This window comes from Fopius arisanus, unplaced genomic scaffold, assembly GCF_000806365.1.
Source record: "Fopius arisanus strain USDA-PBARC FA_bdor unplaced genomic scaffold, ASM80636v1 scaffold00034, whole genome shotgun sequence".
Lineage (NCBI taxonomy): Eukaryota > Metazoa > Arthropoda > Insecta > Hymenoptera > Braconidae > Fopius > Fopius arisanus.
The window spans coordinates 937,561-962,503 of NW_011887773.1; the positions used below are offsets into that span (position 1 = coordinate 937,561).

Sequence of the window (24,943 nt, forward strand, 5' to 3'; positions counted from 1 at the left end):
GAAATAACATAACTGACGCACAACTTCTTATGACAATTTAACAAAAGATTCTTAAAGAAAATTTTCCCCAACATTTCCCAGTCTGATGACATGGAGCACTCCCCAAGACCAATACAGAAAATTCCTCAATATAACCATCACCCTTGATATTTTTCCCAGAACCAAATGTCCAGAATTTTCCCAAGTTTTAAGAACTGCCATGGTGAATAATTTTTTCTACATTTCCAATTGAAATTTACGATGACCAGGCAACATTCCAATGCCAGAAACTAATCATAAAAACTAGTAAGAAAACTCAGTCCGCAATAAAAAAGAAGGCATTCTTGAATTTCCTTAGGACCTTTACGACAAAATCCATTGCGGTTGCCTTTTGTCTACCATGACGACGTGCAGGTCGACCAAGAGTCAAAACCCATACCAAAACACTGGCCTGAAAGAAATAACCCATCTAAGCACCTCCTGTTCCCTTCTGCACGTATCCATCCCTCTGCCATTTTCACCAATGAAACAACGAGAATTTCCTCCTCCTCAAAAATTACTAACTCCAAAGTCTGTTACCAAAAATCTGATAAAAGGGAGAAGATTCAGTTATAACCGGAAGGTCCTTCTAACAACATCAAATCGGCGATTCCAAGTTTTTGACTCCCTTACAATTTTTAAAGATGCGTTGAGAGTGTTACGATCGATTAATAACCAACTTTTGTATAGACGATAATACCTTTTGAGAAAATATTAAAATAACAGTGAGCCTTTTACATTGTGTGTTCAGTTATTTATCCTATCAGTAAGACTTTATTGATAATGATTGGACTAGTTGTGAATTGTTTATAAAAGAACAAAAAGAGGAAGTGAATTTAGTCAGTTATTCTTTCGAGTGAAATTAATTTTATAGCTCGAAAATGTCCTTGGTTAATCATTGATCGGACACAACAGATGGTTTTATGATGTACAGATGAACGAACATTGATCTAATGTCATTTGCCAGGTCCTCTTTGATGTGACTTTTATCACAGTACTCGACTAGACTGCTTTCAGGTCACTCTGGCTGTCTTGTTGTGGGCACTCAGCCCTCAGATTAATGGGTCTTCTTCTCTGTAGTTAGGGGACAGTTTTCACGGCTTTTCCGGCGTACAGATTTATTTCTTCTATTATATAGCATACGAGTCCGCTGGCAGCTCTATTGTCCACCTGCCAGCAAGATGTGCCTGCAAGATATGTAAGATATGCTGTGTCTGAAATTTATCCAGTGCTTGACTGTCGTCTTGTGAATCTTTGATCACCTCTTACCACAGTCTAGTAGCTTTTTTGCACATATTCGAATCGCATCCGCGCTCATTATACCTCCATTATTTTTAAGATGATCTTGTTTTTGCGCTACTTGTTGTAATGCACTGGTCGAGTAATGTGGACAAGCACCCAGCAAGAGTTGGCCTCTCTCTGAGCCTTCCCTGCCATTCTTCAGGTGTATTTCATAGAAGTTCCGAGTTGCGAAATAGGTGCCTGAGTATTTAGAGGAGTCTACTTTTTATCATTTATCTGCCACTTTTCCGGTGTTTTACGTTTTCCATATTTCCTAGGAATTGTAATCTTAGTCATTGTGATGTCGATGTCCTTCCCTATTTTTCCTGGCGTATATTTTCGTTGCTTTCAACATTCCAATTAGCTGCTGCCCATGCGTCGTCTGTCATCCAGAAATATGTCCAAAATTCCAAGGCATTGTTGTCTTACTTCTTTCCACGTTTTGATCTCATTACTCAATACGTAATCGATTGTTGTACTCAGGTTCATCGCGGAGGTAAGTTCATCAATCTTACAGGTTGTTTAGTTTCCAAATCCAAATAGCCATTGCTTTTCACCATTGATAATTATACGTGCAGTGTATTTGAGGCTTCTTTCTGATTTTCTAAGTCGTTTCGTTCCGGTGATCATTATATGGTAGTCTCACCCAATGTTCCGTCAAATTTGAACTTTTCCGGACAAACGTTGTCTTTGACAGTAGACAAGTAAATGTTGAATAGTTCAGAGAAAAAATAGTGAATGACGCATATATCATTGATATGTCTTTACCTGATATTTCTTGCGCGGGGAACAGTGGGGAATGGTGTTGACTGCCTTTTCATGGTGCTCCCTGAAAACAAGTATATCAATACGGATGACAAAATTGTCATTAAGCCTGTACCAACGATATATGTTGTTGTTCACTTAGGTCTTGATATACTCCACTAAACAATCAACAACTGTATGATGGTTCATACAGACTTTATAAATGGTGTTGCATTCATGAAAGTGGATCAAAACAGTTTGTATCTATTTGAGGTTACAAGGCAAAATTTAATTATGTTTTCCGAAACTTTATAGATCATTATGTGAACATTTAATTACGAAATGGAAATGATAATTATGAAATAGTCCTTTTTTTCAATAATTTTTTAATTCGTTAATAAAAATAAAGTGGTTGAAGAAAAAGAGTCCAAAGTTATATCAAATCTCGACGTTTTACATAATCCTTCTGAGTGCGCTGAGCCGAAATTTACGAAACAGTTTTCCCCCAATTATTGAACGATTTTTGAATTTGTCAACAAAAATAGCACCGTTGAAAATAAAGATTCTCTGGAACGCTGAATGTCGACGTTTCAGGGGATTCTTAATCGTTCGAGTTTGAGTAATACATTTGCGCGACAATTTTTTAACAATCTGTCAATAAAATTTCGAATTTATGATCGTGAAATCACTTTTTATTGGCAATCGGTTGTTTCTCTATCATACTTCCACTCCTCATTATATCGGATGTTTTCTTGTTGCAGCCTTTCCATAAGCCCTCCCATAATCCCCCCTAGGATCTCTTTATTATACGCAACAGAGATTGGAGGACAGATTGCTGTACTGAAGTTAGCATAAGTTTTTCCTTCGATTTTAGGAGCCGGCGACATAATTACAAATGGTAATTACGTGCACTGAGAAAAAAATGTTCTTTAGTCAAGAATATTTATTAACCACAAGAAAATATATTTGGCATTAGTAAGTCTTATGGGAGTATTTATACAGTGATCGACAGATTTACTTGTGGGAAGAAAATATTCTTGGCAAAAATAATTTTTTTTCTCAGTGTGAGTAGGGGCACCCAGGGAAGTAAAAACTGACGCTGACTGTATTATAGGGCTTATGAAGGGCTTCAACGCAAAAAATTCGTGGCGGCGGCTACGGAACTAAGCCAGAGCTTGTACCTGTAAGTAAAAGAGGTCGCAAACGGAAAAAAATATTCAATGAAAATTACGTGCCTATTCCGTAATCTGGGAGACAAAACAGGTACGGACCAGTTACGTACTTTTTCGGTGAACTTCCTGTACTTTTTCTGGAAGGTAATGTAAAAAAGTGCGTCACTGTGCAGTAATTTTTCACTGAATACTGTGTTGACTCGCGAAAACAGGTACATAATTTTTATTGGGTACACGGAGAGAAAAATACATGACTATTCCGTGTGAGTCCGTTCAAAAATTAGTGTACTACTCACCAACTCATGGGACCAAACCGTGGTTACCAAAAAATTCGGATGTGGCGCCCCAACTTTTAAGGAAATCTCACGGCAAAGTAGCGTAAGTTCTTCAAAAATTAGGGTGCCACATCCGGATTTTTCGTGTGGGTCATTCCAATTTTTTGGTGGCCCTCTGTTTGGTCCCACGACTAGTGGATGGCACACTAATTTTTGGTAGAATTTTTTCTCAGTGTATTTCTCTCCATGCGATGACCAAAAATGAAAGAAAACACCCGATATAATGCGAAGTGGGGGTATGATAGAGAAATAACCGATTGCAGATAAAAAATCATTAAACGTTCATAAAGGTTAGAAAATCGTCGGATAAATGTATACTCAAACAATTGAGAATCGTCTGGAATGTCGAGATTTGTTGGCCACTCGGAACATTTTTTGATTTGTTTCGACTAATCTGTCGACTACACTCGTTAGATTTCTAATTATTTATTTAACAATAATAGAAAAACTAACGAGACATTTTAGGCTGAGTAGGAACGGGGACAAGCCTAGTACAAGCGATGGAATTAGTTTGATGAATGAAATACAATTATTTGACGGCTACTTGAAGAAGGATTGGGTGATGGCACAGTCACGTGACAGGGCATAAATGACAATCTCTTTTTCCATGATTTATCGATAGAATAAAGCATTCCCAAATGGGAATAGTATTTTTCACGCCTAGGACGGGAAAAGGGAATCTTACGAATGCGACTTTATAGTCCGAGTCGGAGACGAGGATTATGACGTGCATGAGTCACAATCACTTTTTTCGCCATGGCTATGATGCTATTTGCCGCAATGACATAAATAACTATATCCTTACATTTCCGAAATTCATTTGCACTGATTAGAGTTAAATTTGACTTATCTGCATTAAGGTAGTACTCCCGAATATCAAAGCCACGATTATATTTTTATGAAAATTGACACGCAGATAGACTTTAATACAAAAATAACTCAGTTAAATTTTGGGAAGCCTGGATGGGCCAGAGCAATAGTTATTAATTTTCTTATTTTTTGACAATTAACATTGAGTCTTATGACAGTTGACGATTTTTTTTAGTTTTCAAAATTCCAACGCTGAGTTTTTCATAGAATTTTTTAAGCGGAATCTAAAGGTGTTAAAGAACATTTTGCCAGTTGGAAAATTTTGATTCATCGGCTATAAATGCTGAAGTTAATTAATTAAGTGTGAAATGAATCGACGTGGCTATCACGCTATTCAGGTTAGGTGAGCTCTCATGACAGAAACATAACACACCCATAGAAACCCTTTACAAAAGCCTACAAGCCATTGAGTAACGTTGTCAAATCAAACTACCCCGCTAATCAAAGTCATCAGTACTCCAGCTTGACTCATGATGTACCGGGAATACAACCTTAATGTTGACCAAGCATATAATCTAACCTTTTCTCAATGAATTCAAATAAACTATCATTTCCTAAAATTGATCAAATTATTCCATACGTTAATTTTAGAAAGCAGTTTATTTGTTTCTCCAGTATACGGTCGTGCCGATAATTCGCAACATGAATGGAACCAATAATGACTTAAGAGTCGAATTAGGAAAAATGAGATAATAAATTCATCCAAACTTTAACTTCACGTGTTAATGATTTATTAACTTATTTTCACATACAATAGTATCATGCGTGAACGATCAAACATTGTATAAACAAAATTTACAAAATAAAGTATAAGTCTTTACAGCTACAAGCTACTAGTAGTAGTGGATCACATAGCTTCATACTTTTTAAAGTCCCGTTAAAATGCATTTACCATTTTACCGACCTCTATTTATTTATTTTTGTTTTATTCCATACTCTAGATGTTAAATTCAATATTGGATAAGGTAGCGGTTCTCCCTTCTGGCTAATTGAACTAATAACCAAGTTTAGGGGGTGGGGGTTTACCTTTTTCTTCATATTACAGCAGTATCATACATTCATTATAATTTAACGATTTTTTCATTCTGTCGCCTACGTGTAAATATAAAATTATCATCTTTTAGTTTGTTACACCACCCATAGTTGATATTCATATGTATAATTGGTTTTCAATCTGAATTCTGCAGATTTTCCACAAAAATGAAAATTTCTCTTTGTTTGTTGTCATGATTCTACGATTATTGCTAATGCCTCCACTGTAAAATGTCCACGCTACAAATTAATCAATCTTTCTGTATATTCATCATTTTATATTTATTCATCGAGGAAGAAGCTTCTTAATATGTCAAACCACCACTTAAAATTGTCTGAGATTTTCCTTAATAATTTTACTTTATTCACAATTTATTTAAATTCTTCTTTTCATTACCATTTACTTATATTATTACAAAATAATATATTTTCATGGAATATTCATTTGTGAAATCATCAGAACAATTGAAATGGTGGTTGTTGCGAATCTATTGTTTCCCAGTCGACGAAATTGGAGTTAATTAATTCCAATAAAACCAAATAGAAAAAAAAAACAGCACTGACAGATTTGATCAATGTTTCGCCCTTATAGTATGCGTCCACTTACGATTACTGTTGTAAATCAATAATATCAAATGACATTCCATTGTGATAAAACACTCTCCAATTCCGGAACATTCACTATTTTTGATGATGATTTATTATCAGTAAGTGTCATATATTCAATGAATTTCATTACTTTAAAAACACTCGCCTTTATATTCGAAGTTTTTTTTTTACTATGTTTGTTTCTCACGGTCATTATAAAATCTGCATTCTAAAAACATCGACGTTCAATCGTACAATGTCGCTATTATTAAGGCGTATTACATTCTATTTACAGTAAAGAAAAATATACATAGATGTCAGTATTACAGATTTTCATTAATTTTTTATTTAAAATTCAAGACGTTTGATTTTGGTAGGTGTCTATGAGGTAATGTACCCATTCATTTTTAATAGTTCCTCCGGTTATTTAAAGATATTTCATCACATCATGCTTACATATTTTTTTTTTATGGAAATTACTTTTCTTCGGTACTTCAGGTAGACGTGGGAAATTGAAAAATGGTTACTCAATTAATGATAACAATGTCAATTTGTTAGCAAGGCTGGCCGGATGTCACGTTATAAAACAGCATGCAGTTCTTCACCGGCGATATGTGAACGATCCGTAATAACGATAATAAATTGGTAACCAGAGTCTACAATTATGCAAATTGAGGTTCACCGGTTTATTTTACGAGCTTCAGAATATTATGCAAATTTCAAACGCAGTCAACACAATTTTTCTTTTTGATTACTTCGATTGTATATAATGTCACAACAATTATCTCATTATTTAATTATTTACATGCAGGGAGAATTAGCAAAACGATACGATTTTCCACGATGTTTTTCATTCTAATTATTTGAATAATCCTGTTGCATTTAATGCGGTGTTAAACAAATCAATATGTGTTCCAGTAAATTTTTTATTTGCTTTTTAGTTCTTTGATATTTATAGATGATTTATTGTCTGTCGTATGTTGATATAAGCCGAGATGTCCAAAGACATCATGTCTATGTGAAGAATCAGCGTAAATGCTTCAATTCGAAGTAATTCGTTAAATAGCACCATCAAAATTTTTTTAAGTGATTGTAAATGTCAATTTTTAATTAAATCTCAAGTTATCCCTCGAATTTGGTCTCCGCTTCGATCGTTTGATTAAATTCATTGATTATAGTTCTGGTTTTCCATCGATTGAAACCTGAGTCTGATGAAAATACATATGTGCTACAAAGGAATGTTAAATATTGTGCGACACAAAATGATGGGGTATATTTTAATAGAAATTGGTCGTTGATGATCGTCGTACAATCTAAAACCGGTATGACCCGTTTTTAGGCGTGTAAAAATAGTGTATTCATCTTTGTTTTTCTTTTTAATGAATTGTACTTGAAAATAATGTACTGTGGGAAGATTTACAGTTACAACGCTGGCAAGACTCGGGCGGTTGAACATAGCCTTTTCCATATTTTTATAGTAACAAAACGACAATTTCCATTGCTATCAATTAACAATGCATAAATTGGCTAATTTATTCACCAATTGTATAATCAAAAAGATGCTTAGTCCTCCTCTACCACCTGTAGCTCACTTTTCTTTCAATTTCATTGATTTATTATTATAAAATCGTTATTTCTCATTGAACTGACCGCTCAAGCTTTGAAGGAGTAGAAAACTATTCCTTTGTGACAGGAACGATTAATTTTGAATTCAACTCCATTAATTTTGATAATTCATTCAGTTAAGGCGCTCAAATAAATCCCTTTCTGACGTTTTGAAACCTGCAAGTGTATTTATAGCATATTTTTCCTCAACTAAAAACAACTGTCTGCGGTTTTCCAATTAATTCTACCATATATCTGAATTTAGTTTGTTCTTTAAGGATAAAATCTGACGAAAATCTGACATTGAAATAGATGAAAAGACAAAATAATCACAAATGCCACAGGAAAGAATTCTCGAGAATAAAAGTATTACCCTTATATCAACCTATAAAAAAGATTTTCCATCGTCTTTGGAACTAATTGTATTCGCCGGATGATTATGCTGAATCATTATTTTAAAAAAACCTGCAATTTAAGACATCAGATATATCAGGACCTCTTTCTTCACTGGAAAATTTGGGAAAATGCAATTCAGGCCGATTATCTCTCTAAAACGATGAAATATTTCGCTCTGAAGTCACACTGCACTGATTTTATGTTTGTAAATTGTTTTAATAGATAAAACATTTTTTCAATCATGAGAGGAACCTCCAAGATGTCGAATGTCTACATAAAATTGGTCAAAATTTTGAGATACTAAAGGAAGTCTAATATCACTGTTTCTTTTTCATTCTCGTTAATTCAACATCATTTATAATCGATATCATACAGTCGTTTAATGTTGCATGTATACAATTACATGTTTATTTATATATACAAATACTTAACCCCCACCCTTTCTCTTCAGCATATTTACTTCTCCCATTCGGTTTTACGTTCTTCTCTTATTAATGAGTATTTTATTCCATTGTGGAAAACGGAATTGTCTCCTTTACAATAATTAGGCATTAAATATGTACACATTCACTCGCATTTCCACTGAAATGCTCCTTTTCCATGTAGGATTTGTTTTTACACTATAATAATCATTATGTTTCTTTTTTTTTTTTCATGTATCAGAAATTTTGGGGGATGAGAACGTCAGCGGCTACTCTTTTGAGTCGTTTTTAGTGAATCGACTGCAGTCAACTTCTTGGACGTTCTTTTAGGCTCTGCTTTAGCCTTCGAGTCAGAGGTGCACACTGATTTTGATGATTTAAGGGCTGATGTCACCTCCTGATTCCTGGGCATTGGCTGATTACTGGCATTATCCAACTCTGCCATTGCTTCTTGAATTGCATTTTCCAGTTGCATATTCAGTTTACGATTTCTACAGAGGGAATTCAAATCTTAAAGTCAAGTTGCCATTGTGAGAGTAAATGTAATTAACGATTAGAGAATCAATTGTTCTGGAAATGCACAATCCAATTGTATTTTTCCAGACACATGGAAATATGATAATTTATCTAAGAATTGAGGGCGAGAAAAGTTTTTTGAGATTAAATGCCTCAGCAGATTGCGACCAAATTTATAATTCTGTTTGCATTTTTTGTCTGAACTATTGAATTCTAACAGCGGATCATTTTCTAGCTCTCGTTCGGACCTACTAGACAGTTGGTGGAAAAATATTCCTCCATGAGTCAACAAAATTTTATCTCTCCTCTACCGATTTCATTAAAAAAGCTAGACATTGACAACAGAATCCCTTAATGAAGAGCAACAGAGACAGAAGCGCTAAGGACAACTTGAAAATAAACAGAAAAATAATAAAAGCGCATGACAAAAAATCATTGAGCGTCCTATAGACTTCAAGTGGTTAGTTGCAGTATTGAATAATTTGAGATTAATAACGTTTCTGCAATAATAATAAACGAGATGAGGAATTGAATTAAAACATCAAACCACAAATAGTAAATTTGTAAATTGTAAATTGTGTTCTGTGAAATAGAATTTCTTAAGGATAAATTATGATAATTATAATTATAATTAGAGAGTGTATTTTTCGGTGATTATTCGTCAAATGAAAAATGTCATCCCAGTCGGGTATGCGACTCACTTCCTAAATCTTTTTCTCGCTCGATGATGGGCCTCAAGACCGTCAGATAGGGACTTGAGATTCTTGATATCTACCTGGGTGAGACCGCCCCCGACCCCGTACCAACGTACCCAGACTGTCGAGGTGCTTTGGGGCCCAAGTGATTCGACTTTGCCTGGCCAAGCAGGACTTCCCAGTGCCGCACCCCAAACGAGCTCACCAACTTCGAGTTTCCAATTTCCGCTATCTCCCTGAGCCTCGGATACTAGTTTGCCAAATAAATTAATAATTTAGCCTCATTTCCGTGAAAATTATAGTGAGACTCGGATTAATATTCTTTGATGAGTTGATGAATTATTGAGAAAAAGTGACTTTCGCGATTTAATCAACCCAAAACCACGTGATTATTGTTAGAAATTCTTCCCTCCGGTGATCTGAATGGAATCCAAGCCGCTGGTGCTGCAATTGCCCATTCAGATGATAGCAAGGTTTTTTTTAAATAAATTCATTTGGGAGAGTGCCGGCTAATATGGACATGTTTTCATTTGAATTTGGTAGTAACAATTAAGACTGATGAATCTCTTTCTAGGATGACAGAATGACTACCGAAAATCACAAGCACCTTCTTGAAAATCATTCAATGATTATCAGATTATTTAAAGCCGTAATTAATTGAGTATAAAAAAATATCGTTGAAACACAACCAATTTGAATTTCAAGCCATTCGATTCAATTTATTCGATTCTATTTATGTTTATTTAAACATAGGAAAATTTGAAATTGAAAATATCACGATTTTTAATCGGTGTCCATATAACCCCAGCATCCCCTATATTTAAAAAATGGATGAATTATGTCTATTCGTCATGCATTCTTTATGGATGTATGCAATTGGCTTGCGATAAATTCATATTTTATATTTTTTAAATGGGCGGTGATGAATTTGTTGTGTTTTAAATTGAAATTAATTTTTTTTTATTAACGCCATCTCCTCGAACGAGAATTGATGAATGCATTTTCTGTGCGTCAAGCTCAACGCGAAAAAGCAACCAGAATTTCACTTCCGGTTTCAAACAAAAATAAAGTCTTCAGTCCATAAAGACAATGTCCTTCTCCGCCAAATCTTGCATGCGAAAAATACATGAATTGTATGTACAATGTTCCTCATGTTGAATTAATTATGATGTAAAAAATAATGGATTAAAAATGTGAGCCACACCCCGACGGAAATGAATTTCAATCAACTGAAGTGAATTACCCGTCAATCATCTCGTCAGTTACACCGATGATGCCCTGTTAAATTATCTCCATTGATCGTGTCACACCACATGACGTACAATTGGAAAAATGTCGATTCAAATTAAACTGACTAACGATTATGCTTTATTAAACTTTCAGAAGCGGCGCTGATGAATGAAGAATGAAAATGCTTTTTTTAGTGCTGTACTTACCGAACTCGATAAATTTATCGATCGATGAGAAACAATTCCGTTTGCAAATTACTTCTCAGGCGAAGGACTTTGATAATCATTTCGTGTCCTCATCAGAAGCTATTAAGCGCGTGGGTGGTTTATGAGGGAATAATGTAGAAATGTTCACATTACCCATTGAAATTAGTTACAATGAAGCATCGAGCAGGAGCATTTATGCAAATGAAAACAAGGAATGACGCATGCCAGTACCGCATGCAAAGAAATAGTAATGATTATAAATATATTTTTCAATGGACATTGATTGAATGAGCAATTACGATTCCATCAATTCAATGTCTCCATCATTAGAAAATATTGTGTTCAATTTTTCAATCAATCAATCAACCTCCAATTAGTTAAGAGAAAATAGAAAGCATTATTATTTCGAAGGAATGAACAAGTAAAATAGTCGAATAATTTGGACGAAGTTTAGATTTGAAAGGACCGATGCTCGCTATTTCTCCAGTGTTAATAAAACCCACAGGTACACCAAATGTTCGTTAAAGTGACAATTGAGTTTAACGACTATGCTATACTGGTACGGATACTGACCATCGTGGTCTTCATGCAGAGTTGAATGCATTGAGTGAATGGAGTCCAGTTTTCGTTTGATTCCACGTCCAATATGATCTCTGCCCTCGCACCTCATCGTACTCACGACACCATCAGTTTGCTTCAATGTCTCTGTTGTATAAATCTGTTGGATAATCAACACTTTGTCAAACCTACATAACACTAATTTCTACCATACGCATGCCGATTGTGTGTAAAGGAAAAAGATTCATTTGCATTTCGTGACAAACTCGAGATTAGCCTCGATGAAATGTACTGACTGATGATTTCAAATGAAATAATCAAGTCTTTAAACGATTTGGAATCTGTAAAATTATTATGAACGAGCGTAAACTTGAGATAAATGAAGGAAAGACCGGAAATCATGCAGTAGATGCACTTGGCATCTTAGAATGGAAAGAAAGTAAATAAATGTTTGTTGATAATGTGTTGGAATATGTAAGGAGAAAAGTTGCATAAGCATATGATCGGAATAGTTTCTCGATGCAATGGACTGCTTCACTTCCAAAGAAACTCATGACGGTAGTATTGATTCCTTGAGACATGCAAAGGTCAAACGCAAACGTTCTTTAACACATGCTCATTATTAAGGTGATTTTCGAAAAATTGCCAATTGTTATTCTTTGAGCATGAATTTATTGTTAATCGTCTTTATATATCATAAAAAAAATCAACGGACGATTCCTGAATCCTTCCGTTAATTACAGAATTACATTATTGCAATGTATCAATGAGAAATCTTTAAATAATGCAAAATCCTCCAATTGTGAATAATGTACTCGCTAAGAATAAACAAAGTGTTAAAATAATTAATATTAACCAATTATAAACTTAATAATACATCTAAAAATTATTCATTTCAATTATAAAGATAGTTTAAAAACCTTATAAACAATATAAGCGAAAGATCTCGGTGCAAATAGTCTCGAGTATAATTCAAATTTACAAGAATTGAAATTGATTTGAGAACTAAAAACAATTCGTGAATCTAATCATCATCGCCAAACGAATCGTCACTCTCATCGTCCGACTGATTCACGTAAATAAATTGATTATTAACAAATTGATTAACAAACGGATTACTCATTGGATAATTAACGACATTAGTGCCACTGTTACTTCTACAACCATATAAATGTGGGTAGAGTCTAGTTGATAATGGAAAGTTGAAAACTTTCTGATTACCAACAGCTGACGATAAGTACACTCCTTCGTTCCGAGTTAGCAACGACTTTTCATCCAACTTTTCAGATCCATCATTTCTGAATTTGTACGACTGTGGCTGCTGTAAGCCAAAATTTGAAACTTGTTCGTCACGAGATGAAGTTAGCCTATCGTTTGAAATAAGTGTATAATCAGAATTATCTGGCACAATGCTGTGATGATTATAATGATTTTCACCGGCGTAGTTATTAATGACTGATGAAGAATGCCCACTGTATTTCCGTGATTTGTCAATAATGTCTAGTGCATTGACTACGCAACTTTGTGATGAGGTGTCCATGTGCTCCTGTGATTCGTATATGTTTTCAGGGAGTGTAGTATCGGCTTGCTGGTGCATATCTACTAGGGTTAGATGGTAGGTACTTGGTTTGACGTGGGTACCAACCTGTATCCCAGTTGTGACAGTCGATTCGACGTAAGTTTTTCCATTCAGACCAGGCTGATTCAGGGTTATTTCCTTGGTGATCCCCTGGATTCGCCAGTCATCTGTTATCCCTTGAATATCACCTGAGTCTGGCTCGCTACTGGAGATGCAGTGGACCATTGGCTACAATAAATCATTTTCCTTTAGTACTCTAATTTTATTTAACACCCGACCTTCTCCAGATCTACTGATTTTTTTTCAATAGAATCCGCAGACTCTTTGAGGTTTTCGTGTGATAATATGGATGATATCAATTACGGCTACTCAACTATATTGAAAATCGGGAATTAAGATTAAATGAAGGACCACCTCCTCACGAAATGTCGGTAATTAGATCTCATTGAGGAATAACAATCGGGAGAACCCAATGACTCAAAAATAAAATAACCTTTTCTGCCTACATGCGCCGAAAGTGAGCATTCTAACCGAACGAAGTGAGTATGTAGCCAGAAAAATCGTATTTAACCCTCGGGAGGAAACACAGACAAGCATTCCCCACGTGCTTAATAATTTTGCTTGGTAATTTTGCACGTGGGGAGGACTTGTCTACTTTTCCTCTCTAGGGAGAAATATACTATTTCTTCACTGCACATTGCACACTATACAGCCCATCAGATGTCAAGATGGCGCCCGAATTCTGCTCGGGGAATAATCACGAATTATCAATTCTAGAAATATAACACACTCAAAGCCTAATTACCGATATGTAAAACATTCTGATGAAAATTATCACGCTGAAATGTAGGGAATTCTGAGGACTAGTGATAAAGATATATCGAAATATTTCATACAATAATATTCCGAAAAATAATATATCCGACAAAAATATTCCAAAAAAATGTGGAACCAATAAATAATGAAAAAAATCGAAGATATTCATAAATCTAGAAATCAACAATTACACAAAAAAAAGCATGATCAGATTGGAAGATTATGAGCAACGCTACATGGATAATGCAAATTACTCATTTTAAACAATTTTGTTACAGCTTTGATCAAATGGTCATTACAACCCACATATTTACGCTTTTACATCGGTTTCGTTAAATTATACATTGAGAGCCGAAAGTGAAAGATTTTGTATGAGATATTACGGCATAAGATATTTTTGCATGCTATATTTTACATGAGATATTTATATCATGAGATATTATTGTCGGGGATACTTTTACGAGAGATCTGACGACCGGTCACCATTCTGGTATTCTGAGGAAAAAAATCTGTAGGTCTTGCGAAGACCGACCCTTAATGAGCATTTGCCGCTTACGTAGGGTTGTTAGGGTTCTGCTAATTATGACGAAACTCTTATGAACTTACTGTCGATGAAGAATAATGCCTAGCACTGATGGGAGGTGCAGGCGAAGCAGCTCCATGTGTAGTAGTATCCACAGCAGGACTATTTGACCGCTGACTATTACCCGGACTGTGGGTCGTGGTGTCCGGTGGTGAGCCTTGCCTCATCAACGCCGACTGGCCCATATTGACTTGATTCCCAGCTGTTTGCGTTGACACTGAATGCCTAAACATGAAAGTGCTAAATTTTCCACTCTGTCGTATTTTGTTAACATTACCACTATTCCCACCACCCGAAGTACTATTTAATACGAACTGTTGTTGCGCTTGTTGATCGACACTCTGTTCTGACGATGGTGAGCAAATAGTGCTCTTGGGTGAAGTTGGTGATTTTCCCTGGATCATTCCAGCGCTGAGAATGTACGACTGATTGTGATCGAGACTCAGGGATTGATCGACATTTCCATTGCTCGTCGCGACAGTCTGAAAATCTGGGATCTGATTATTCGACACCATTGTCGTCTGTTGTTGCACAATCGTTGTATTCTGTTGAACAAACGTGGTGTTTTGCTGGTTCGATGCAGAAGAGACCGCTAAATTCGGGGCAGTAGCGCAGGGAACCATGAGTGTCTGTCCATTCATCTGAATGAATTCTTGTTGACCCTGGATATTAGTCGGCCTCACTTGAGATGTGTTGAAGGTCACCTGTTGATTTGGACTGACATTTGCTACAATCGGGCTCAACTGATTCCCAAAGGAAGTTGTACCATTTACGAGAAATTGCCCACTGTTTGGAGAAAGAAACTGAGCCCCTGGACTGTGCTGCTGAATTATCTTGCCAGCCCCTGCCTGTGGCGCTCTGATCACCATTCCCGCTGGTCCTGCTGCCAAGATACTCTGGCTGGGACTGAAGATATTCGAGTGGTTCTGCACCGGTGTTAAAACATTTTGTCCATTGACATTCTGAATCTGTAGCTGCATTCCCAAATTTCCAGTATCTTGTAGAAGAGTTGCAGTACCATCAGCCGACATCACCATACTTCCCAAACCTGGTACAATGAACTGTTGAATTGTTGGGAAGTTTTGGACCATCCCAGTAGCACCATTCAGCAGATTAACTGGTTGGAGAAGATTAATCTGCTGCGCGGGTTGTGGATTTGTGATAATTTGTTGGGTGTTGAACTGCGATGTTGCTCCGGCCTGTCCATTCATTACTAGTTGTGCAGGTGCTCCACCCTTTCCAGGTACTATCGTCAACGCCTGGAGCATTGGACCCCCAATGCTCTGCGTCTGGAAGTTCTGTTGTGCAAAGTTCGATTGTGACTGCATGAGCATTCCAGTATTGTGCTGGGACGAGGCAATATGTAACATCGAAGCCACTGTCTGCGTACTGCTTTTCCGTTTCTTATAAACTTTTTTCTTGTTCATACCAGTTTCTGGCGATAATAATGCAGGCTGTCTGTTCACAATGCTATTGGTACTTACTGTTCTCGTCACATCCTGATTCGCCTCGATAATTGATTGTGCATTCTGGAGAACATTACCAGTGGCAACTGTTAAATGAGGTATTTGAACATTCTGTCCAATCCCATCCATAGTCATAACACTTGGTTGAATGAGCACAGGCGTTTGAATGGTATTGACAAGAACAGTGGGTTGACCGATCACCTGTTGCGCTACACCAACAGCGGGTATAACTTGGCTGACAGCACCAGTAACACTCGTCACCATCGGTGATACTGACAATGGAGGCATTGAACTGGCGTTTGAAATGATCTTAGGAGGGGGTGGAGCCATGACTCCACTAATTCCTGTCCCAGTACTCGCCATTATCAATTGACCACCACTGGATACTAAGATATGACCCGGAGGGAGGGTCGATGCTACTGAATGCTTCAACATTCCCGTTGATGTTAAAACATTATGAACTTGAACGTTAGATTGCTGTTGTTGTTGTTGTTGTTGTTGTTGTTGCTGCTGTTGCTGCTGTTGTTGTTGATGTTGATGGTGTTGCTGTTGCTGTTGTTGCTGCTGCTGCTGTTGTTGTTGCTGTTGCTGTTGTTGCTGCTGCTGCTGATGCTGCTGCTGCTGTTGTTGCTGCTGCTGCTGTTGTTGTTGTTGCTGCTGTTGCTGCTGCTGCTGGTGGTGTTGCTGTTGCTGCTGCTGCTGCTGCTGCTGCTGCTGCTGTTGTTGTAGTAGTAGTTGTTGATGTTGTTGTTGTTGTTGTTGCTGCTGCTGTTGCTGCTGCTGATGTTGCTGAGTCTGATGATGCGGCACAATTGAATTTGCACTCGCCTGAGGTACCTGAATACTACTCACAACACTCTGTACCATTTCTAATGGAGACTTCGATATTATCGTACTGTGCGAATGTCCATGATTGATTGGTATCGAATTTGTTGAATGTACAAGAGCTGACGTCACGATGCTCGTTGACGTTGTATGCTGGTGTATGGGTTTAGTTGATAGAATATTCGGAATCGCTGAGTTGGGAATACCCGAGGGCGTATTGATTGACACAGTTGCTGTATTAGCTTTACCAGCTAATACCGAGGTTATTGTATTAGAGCTGAATGTGTGACCACTGGCCATTGTTGTGATTACGGTTGAATTACTGAAGGGGATCATTGGCAAACGCACAGAGGTAATGGTATGGGGATGGGGCTGATAGCCCTCGGGTGTTTGTTGTCGTGGTGTGGATTTCTTTGACAATGGGGGTGAACCATTTTCGGGGGGGATTCCCCTTTGGGGTGAAGTACTCGGGGATAATGTGCTCGATGCTGAAGTTATCGATTGAGGCTGTTCCTGACTTGGATTGGCTGAAGACTGAGATGGCGGTTGGCTGACTGGTGTCAAAGATTGTGAAGGTACTTGATTTGAATGAGGTGTTGGGGGTTGGGAGTAACTGTGAGGGGTGGATGGTTGCGATGAAATGAGACTCTGAGGTGTTGCAGGTTGGGAGATACCAGTGGCTGACGAGGATGGAGTATCAGAATTTGCTGGGCTATTTGTGCCAATTGGTGATCCATGACTTGTGCTTATGGTTCCACCTTGAATCGGTCTTGAGTCCATCTGTTGGTTCGTTGTGAATCTTTCGTTGAAGGTGGACGACGTCACTGGGTCTGGATCCGTATGCAGCATGTACTGACGATGCATCTGCTGTTTAAACTGCTCTGTCACGTACTGAGTATCACCACTCGTCACACAACCCTGACAGGAATTAGTGTCCGAATCACTTGTATTACTTCCAACTGATGTTGGGGTCATACTGCTGTGAACTACTACAGGCGATGTTGCGTGGTTCTTCACCGAGTTAACTGAGGAACTTGTGGGACTTGTTGCTGAGGAAGGCTTCTGCTGTGGAAGATAACTCGATGGATTTGTTGAGTGGCTCCCTTGTGGTAGTTTTGGAGTGCTCATCATCATCTGCGAACTGCTGACCCCGGTTTGTCTGGATATCGTGCTATTGAGCAGAGCTGTCTGTTGAGCGAGGTAACCACTAGGGTCCTCCAGGAAGCTTGGCGAATTGCTGACTGTTGATCCAATCTGATTATTCGATTGAGATTTATCAAAGTCGTCCCTAGGACTGAGACTCGATTGTTCAACATTGTTATTTCTAATTTCTGCCATATGGTGTCTCTGTTTCTTGGTCAAGGATTTGCTGGATTTAGCCTTCTTCCTAGCCACTTCGTCGGTCCAAGTTGGAGTTGGAGGAATGTGATGGTGAAGTGGAGGTACTCGATCCATACTGTTGCACGTAATATTCTGGACTGATACTGGAGGTGACTGGTGGGAAGGCTGAATGGTACGATTCTGCGGCCACATTTGTGCTCGTTGATTAAAGTGAACATTGCTAGATTGCCCTGAAGGTACATTAGTTCCCATGGGTGATTGAACTTCGATAACATTGCCACTCGTTGGACTTCGTCCAGCCTGACTCACCAGCATGTACTGCTGATGTCCCTTGATTTCCATATTCGTCCCTTTCGATTGATCACAGCTTCTCGGGAACTGCACCTGGTGCTGACCATACATTCTCTGCATATTATCATGAGCGATATTCTGCAGGTTTCCATTCTGCATGTGATGTCTCTGCATCCCATGATTATGCATCAACAACTGCTGCTGAGATATCTGCTGAGACATTTGCTTGGCACTGATATCCTCCTCACCTATACTAGGCGTTCGATTATGCCTAATTTGGGATTCCCCTGAATTTATACCCGTCATTATCGATCCATTCGACTGTACAATATCATGATGACTCATACCCGAGTTATTGTACTGCTGCTGCTGATGCTGAAGTTGCATATGAAACTGATCATGCGTTTGATTCTGCATAATGTGCTGATTATTCTGCTGATGCTGCATCGAGTGCTGATGAAACTGGTGCATCTGCGAGTGCAACGCTCCCTGTCCCGAATTCTGATTCTGCATATGATGAACAAAATTATCATTCCCATGATGATTATTGTAATTTGTTATTTGCTGCTGACTAGTGTCCTGGGAATTGTGCTGGTGCTGCACATTGTGCTTCTGCATCTGTTGCAGATGAATCTGTTGATTCATGTGCTGCTGCTGCTGCATCGAATGGACAGACTGATCATTCATCTGATTAACGTAATGAGAATTCTGTTGATGATTCAACTGATTCGATATGACGTTCTGATGATGCTGTTCCTGTTGCTGCTGCTGCTGCTGCTGTTGCTGCTGTTGCTGCTGCTGTTGCTGCTGTTGCTGCTGCTGTTGCTGCTGTTGCTGCTGCTGTTGCTGCTGTTGCTGCTGCTGCTGCTGCTGTTGTTGTTGCTGCTGCTGTTGCTGTTGCTGTTGCTGTTCATGTAGAATCTGCATCTGTTGCATCTGCTGATTATGAATGGATTGTCCTTGATTCTGCTGCTGATACTGCGATATGTGCTGCTGCATGAGTTGCTGCTGCTGCGCCTGTTGTTGCTGCTGCTGCAGTATCAATTGCTGCTGCTGTTGACTCATGTTGTTAAAATTTGTGCCCTGTTGATTCATTATCAATGGATTACCCATCAGCATACTTGTCATATTGTGTTGATTCAGCCTCTGTTGGTTATTCCTCACTGCACAACTATTCAAGTCAAGATTCGCGGGGGAGTTCAATGATTGATGGCCGATCTGTTGGCTAGTCTGCTGAATCGGCAGAGCGGTTATTGGCCACACCTAAAAAAATTGATTTATCAGTGTTCCCTCTTCTGATAATGACGGAGAGCAATGCGTCTTTTAATCGATGCAGATAATTTTTTTGTCGACAGACATACCTGCGAACCGTTGTTCGATGGTAAACTCTGAACCCCCGTTGCGCCCCCCACAGCAATAGCTCGTTCCCTCTGTGCAAGAAGTTGTGACACCGATACACCCGAGTATATGTTTCCCACGCCACTCAACTTCCTCTTCTTCTTTTTACTCAAGCCATCTGAAAAAAACAAAAAAAAGCAAAATTAGTGATCCGATTAATTAAACGACGATTGACAATTGAAATAATGAATTATTCGTGCTACGGTAAATTCAAGGTACATAATGATCCGTTGGGAATAGCATTCTCATTAGTATTCATGAATGGCTGAAGATCCTTCATTGTAATTTAGTTTACACATAAACTCGAGAATAATCGAAATTCCGAGGTGAGGAAGGGGATAGCAGTTGTGAGAGTCCTGAGGAAAATCACATTTCCCATCCCCTCTATTGGTAGGAGCAACCCCTTTGTCACTAGCGTTCAAACAATCCCTTGAGATTAATTAAACCTCCAATGCACTGGAAATTTCGAGACTACCGTAATTGAGTGACAAAACAATTAGGAAAATTAAGGAACAATATTCGAGGGGAGATTTACGATACGATGATCCCAATAGCACATTGAAGATAGTGTCAATAACTTTGATGAATAATTAGGATTATCGGTGAATAAAGTGCTCAATTAAAAAAAGGGCAAGACGAGTGAGTCTGTTATCCGCATGCCTACCACCGCCGATAATTATTCTTTCGTGAGAAGGAATGATAAGCCGTGAAGAGGGGCCTCAGTGAAGGTAATGAATCTCGTTTCAACAGCGCACGTCCTCGCCTTTCTACTAACGCAATTCACCGCGATAACTCCCCGGGGGTGGTAAAATGACTCTGCGGGCATGGAGATTTCCGCTTGAATATCGCAGAGGGAGAAAGGGTCAATTTGTGGCTGATGCACAATGCGTATCCGTCGGACCCAACCCCGAGATATTCCAAATGCAATAGCTCCAGCAAATGTCGATGAAAGTTTCCAATTTAACATCCGATTTCGCCCTGAAATTCTCCATTCATCCACAATACAAACAACTTAATCACTGCGTTATCCCTCACAATTAAAATTCACTGGTTGCTAAGAAAATAACAAATCGTTCAGACACAAATACAAGCTCCAATGATAAAGCAATCAATCAATTACGGATTATTGGTGTAATTCAGTGGTGACGGGTTATCAATATCAATAATCAGTATCATGAGGATGGTGAAGACAGGTGTTAACCTGATGATACAGTCGTTGAGACTGAACAAAGTCAAGTACAAGAGCGCAGGCGCTTGTAATGTGGGTATCATGAAGGCGCGCGCAGTTAGAAGTGGAATCAGAACAAAGTAGAGGTACACCGTGGTGGTGGGTTTTACGTCCGAGTATCGTCCATCCCCTAGGAGTGAACGATCTTGCTATAACCCACCACCATCCCTCAAATGCCCCTCTCCACTACGTTAGTCCCTATTGGTTGAAAACTCCTTCTACACTGTGTTACGCCGTTGTACACTCCACTTAATATAAAGATTCAACGCCACTCTCCTTCCCCAACCAAATTAACCCTTATCGTCGGGTTTCGCGTACGAGACTGGTCAACCCTCACACGATCATTCGCCCGTTACCATCAATATTTGTTCTTTTCAGAGGAGGGGATATTTACCAACCCCTCGCTAAAAATATCAATCACGCCAAACCCTAATATACCAATAATATACCAATTATAAGGGACAAAATGGAACGTCAATGGAACGTCAACACCTCAGCAACCGCAGAGTGAAAGTCAACCATTTTGTTCTTCATTTTGAACTTCTCTTTTTGAATATTGAAATGAAAAAAAAAACATTCAATTTCACTCAAATGATTGAAGACCTCGATTTTTTAATAGAATATTTTTCATTACACATAAAGCAGTAAATAAGCAACAGCTAAAGGTCAATTATCCGATCCCCTACGACATCCCCTCTCCATTTACCCCAATTACACTACATCAATCTCATTAGTATAGCATTAATCGCAAATAATTGATGCATGATTACCTAAATCGGTAGCACTCGACTGATAACTCAATCCCCGGTAAACAATAGCCTTCACCGAGGCTGAACCCCCGAGGAAACGAAAAAGCCCGGAAAATTGATGAACACCCGGGTGAATAAAAATTCCCGTTACATCCCGGAACAAGTAGAGTTTCATGTCAATTGAAATTCTCAATTGCGCAGTCGCACATTGGAAAAAGGAGAGCCCGAGGGACAGAGGGGAATAAACGCGCAGAAAGCCACCGGCGCAGGAATCAAAACCGGACAAAGAATGGGAAAATGGAACAACCCACTCCAATCCACCCCCTCCTCCCCATCTCCCTCACCCCTCCCCCTGTGCTAAATTTCATCCTAAACTCAAACCACTTCATGAGCCTCAATAGTTCTCATATTCTCGTACAAAATTAACCTCTATCAGCTGTTCGTTGCTGGAGAGCCGTTTTCCCACTGAGCTCTGCCATTAAATCCACCCTCTTCCCCCTCGCCCCCCCCCCCCCCCCCACTTGGTGCTCATTGCCCCTCAAACCCCCGATTTTACCACCACAAACTGAGAGTGACGCGCTGGCACTCACTAGTGTTTCAGGAATTCCTTCTCTACCTCCCGGGACTTATTGATCGCTTGGGTGCGATAAGAAGACACGAGCTGGCTGATTGGTCTCCTCTCTTCAAACCGGCAAGTTGTGCGCAGAGTAGCAGAATGGGACAGTGAATTTTTTTTTTTTTAAACCAGAGGTAGGAGGGAAGATTGAAGAGGAGAGAGAGGACAGGAAGGAAAAGTGCAACGGCTTTTCTGACTAGAAGTGCCCACCGTAAAATCCCAAGCCCCAAAGGCTATCCCCAGCGTTGAAAGTTGAGTATACTCCAGCGGCTTGAGCTTTTCTACCCCCTTTTTCCCCTTTTTTCCCTCTTTTCAACCCGCAGCTTCAAGGAGGACGCAGAATAGAGCGAGAATAAACGGACAATCGACAAAGGAGATCCGATAACGAGGGCAGCTTCATGGATTCATTCTTCCCTGAATGATGATAAAAAAAAAGGCCCATGATAAGATGACACTCTTTCATCTTTGCGATAATATCAATAAGATTATACCCTTGAGTATTTAAAAATTACACTAAAAAAAAATTACAAGACAAAATTCTACAGATTAAAATCTCACAACACAAAATATCACGAATAAAACTTCAAAAAATACTGCAGCCTCAAATAAGAAAATTAATCACTTGCCCATTCCTTTCCTTCTTTTGATTTACAAGTCAAAACCCGTAAACGCACACACACACACACAAATGTAAATATGTGTAAATTTTAATATTGCACAAACGCCTATACTAGTCCCACCGCTAAATGAATAGTAAAAATAATAAAATATAATACCACAATTATTTCCAGGAAATTTCCATAACATTAATAACATTTTGTCTTATAATATTTTGAAATAATATTTGGTTTATCAATATTAAATGATGGTACCATCAATTCTGATTGGGGAGAATGGTGAATTTAATGATTAATCCAGTATGAAGGGTTTTTATTGAAGGGTTGAGCGCGAGTGATTGAATTTGAAGAGTTTGGGAGAATTTCAGGAGAATGTTTTGACGTAATGAATGTAAAGGGTTTTTTTTTGCAGAACAACTGGAAAGTTGGAGGAGTTTTTTTTTCTGGAAAGGTACCTTTGTTTCAAATCCTAAAATGCCAGAATTTGCTTCACCACAGCTTTCACAGCGGTTGGTGTGCCAACTGTAGCCATAAAAAGCACATAAACCGCTTTCCATAGCCGTATGCTTTTATTTTAGTCCGGTGGTGCTCGTGGAGAGTTGAAGGGGTTAAAAGCACCGAGAGGATGGAAAAAAAAAAACCATGCACATTTTGCCGGTGTCAATTCTTTTTTTCTCTTCCACTTTTTTTAAAAAACCTATATGGTTGTACGCGGTTCGGCTGGTTTTTATATCGTTGGAAAATTGGAATTGAACCGGTGGAGTACAGAGTTCACTCCTCCAATCCCTCCAGTGGGAGGGGCCATGACAAAGTTGAAACGGGACCATAAAACACCATAAACACTGTCGCTCTGTCGAGCGTAACACGAAACAAAGCTGACGTTAAAAGTGAGAACCTGGGGTGCGTATATTTTAACAAACCCACCGACAATATTGCGAGGGAATCGATAAAAGTCGCACATGCGGGGGTTTTAGGGGGGTGTAATTAAAAAGTTGTAACGGCCGCTGATAAATCTCTCGGAGAAGTTTTTTTTCTGGGATTTTAACGATCGGAATGATGAAAATATAGAGGGCTAGGGGGTGGCTAATCGACTCTCTACAAGAGGGGCTGTTTGTTTGGACGGGTAATTTCCAGACATTTCTGGGTTTTTTTTCCGGTTTGTGGGCATTTCCACATCAAGTGCGTATGAATAAATAAATATTACGTATTTTTGTTTATTTTTTAGCAAAATTGGTGGATCCATTTTAAACAATATCGCTCTTTTGCGCGCTTCAATAATTTTTCCTCTTTTTTTTCATTAGTTTTTAATGTCCATTCAAGTGCTTCCCGCCACACAAATTTGATCTCATTTTATTTTTTTTTATTTTAGGCTAAAAAGATAAAATTTAAACAAAAGATGACGTCCAATAGATGGTCCATTCGTGTCTTAAGATTGATTTCATTTTTGTATACATTGACTTGATTTTTCATTGATCTTTTTCATTCTTGAATTGAGAATTTTTATTGATTTTCACCCGTTTATTTAAAAAGTCACTCTTAAGAGGTTAAAAATTGATCCAAGAATGATCAAATTGTTAGCAATAATCAAGTAACGACGAACTTCAGTCAGGTATATACAGGCTTGATCTATTTTCAGTGTAACAATTTTAAAAATGAATGTTAAATTTCACACCATTGAAAATTCCAATGAAAGACTAAAATTCTGAGAAATATCTCCTGGTGTGTTGAGTAACGTCGGAAAAAAAAAACACGTGGAATCACCGATT

The 24,943-nt window shown here is 38.3% G+C and overlaps 1 protein-coding gene across 4 annotated transcripts in view; it reads right to left on the bottom strand.

Annotated features, from left to right (window-relative positions):
- Positions 1-5,134: 5,134 nt before the first annotated feature.
- Positions 5,135-24,943, bottom strand: part of LOC105266006 (uncharacterized) — a 250,214-nt gene continuing 230,405 nt past the window's right edge. For 2 of the 4 annotated variants that reach the window (XM_011303878.1, XM_011303876.1), the window contains 4 exons: positions 19,931-20,085; positions 14,962-19,832; positions 14,670-14,871; positions 12,357-13,475 (listed from right to left, as the gene is read on the bottom strand). In XM_011303878.1, coding sequence (XP_011302180.1) covers positions 12,693-13,475; positions 14,670-14,871; positions 14,962-19,832; positions 19,931-20,085 — 6,011 coding nt within the window. In that variant the 3' untranslated portion in view covers positions 12,357-12,692. Of the gene's footprint in view, positions 8,955-9,680; positions 9,925-11,683; positions 11,829-12,356; positions 13,476-14,669; positions 14,872-14,961; positions 19,833-19,930; positions 20,086-24,943 lie in introns of those variants that run through there. The other 2 variants (XM_011303877.1, XM_011303879.1) reach the window with 2 other exon arrangements.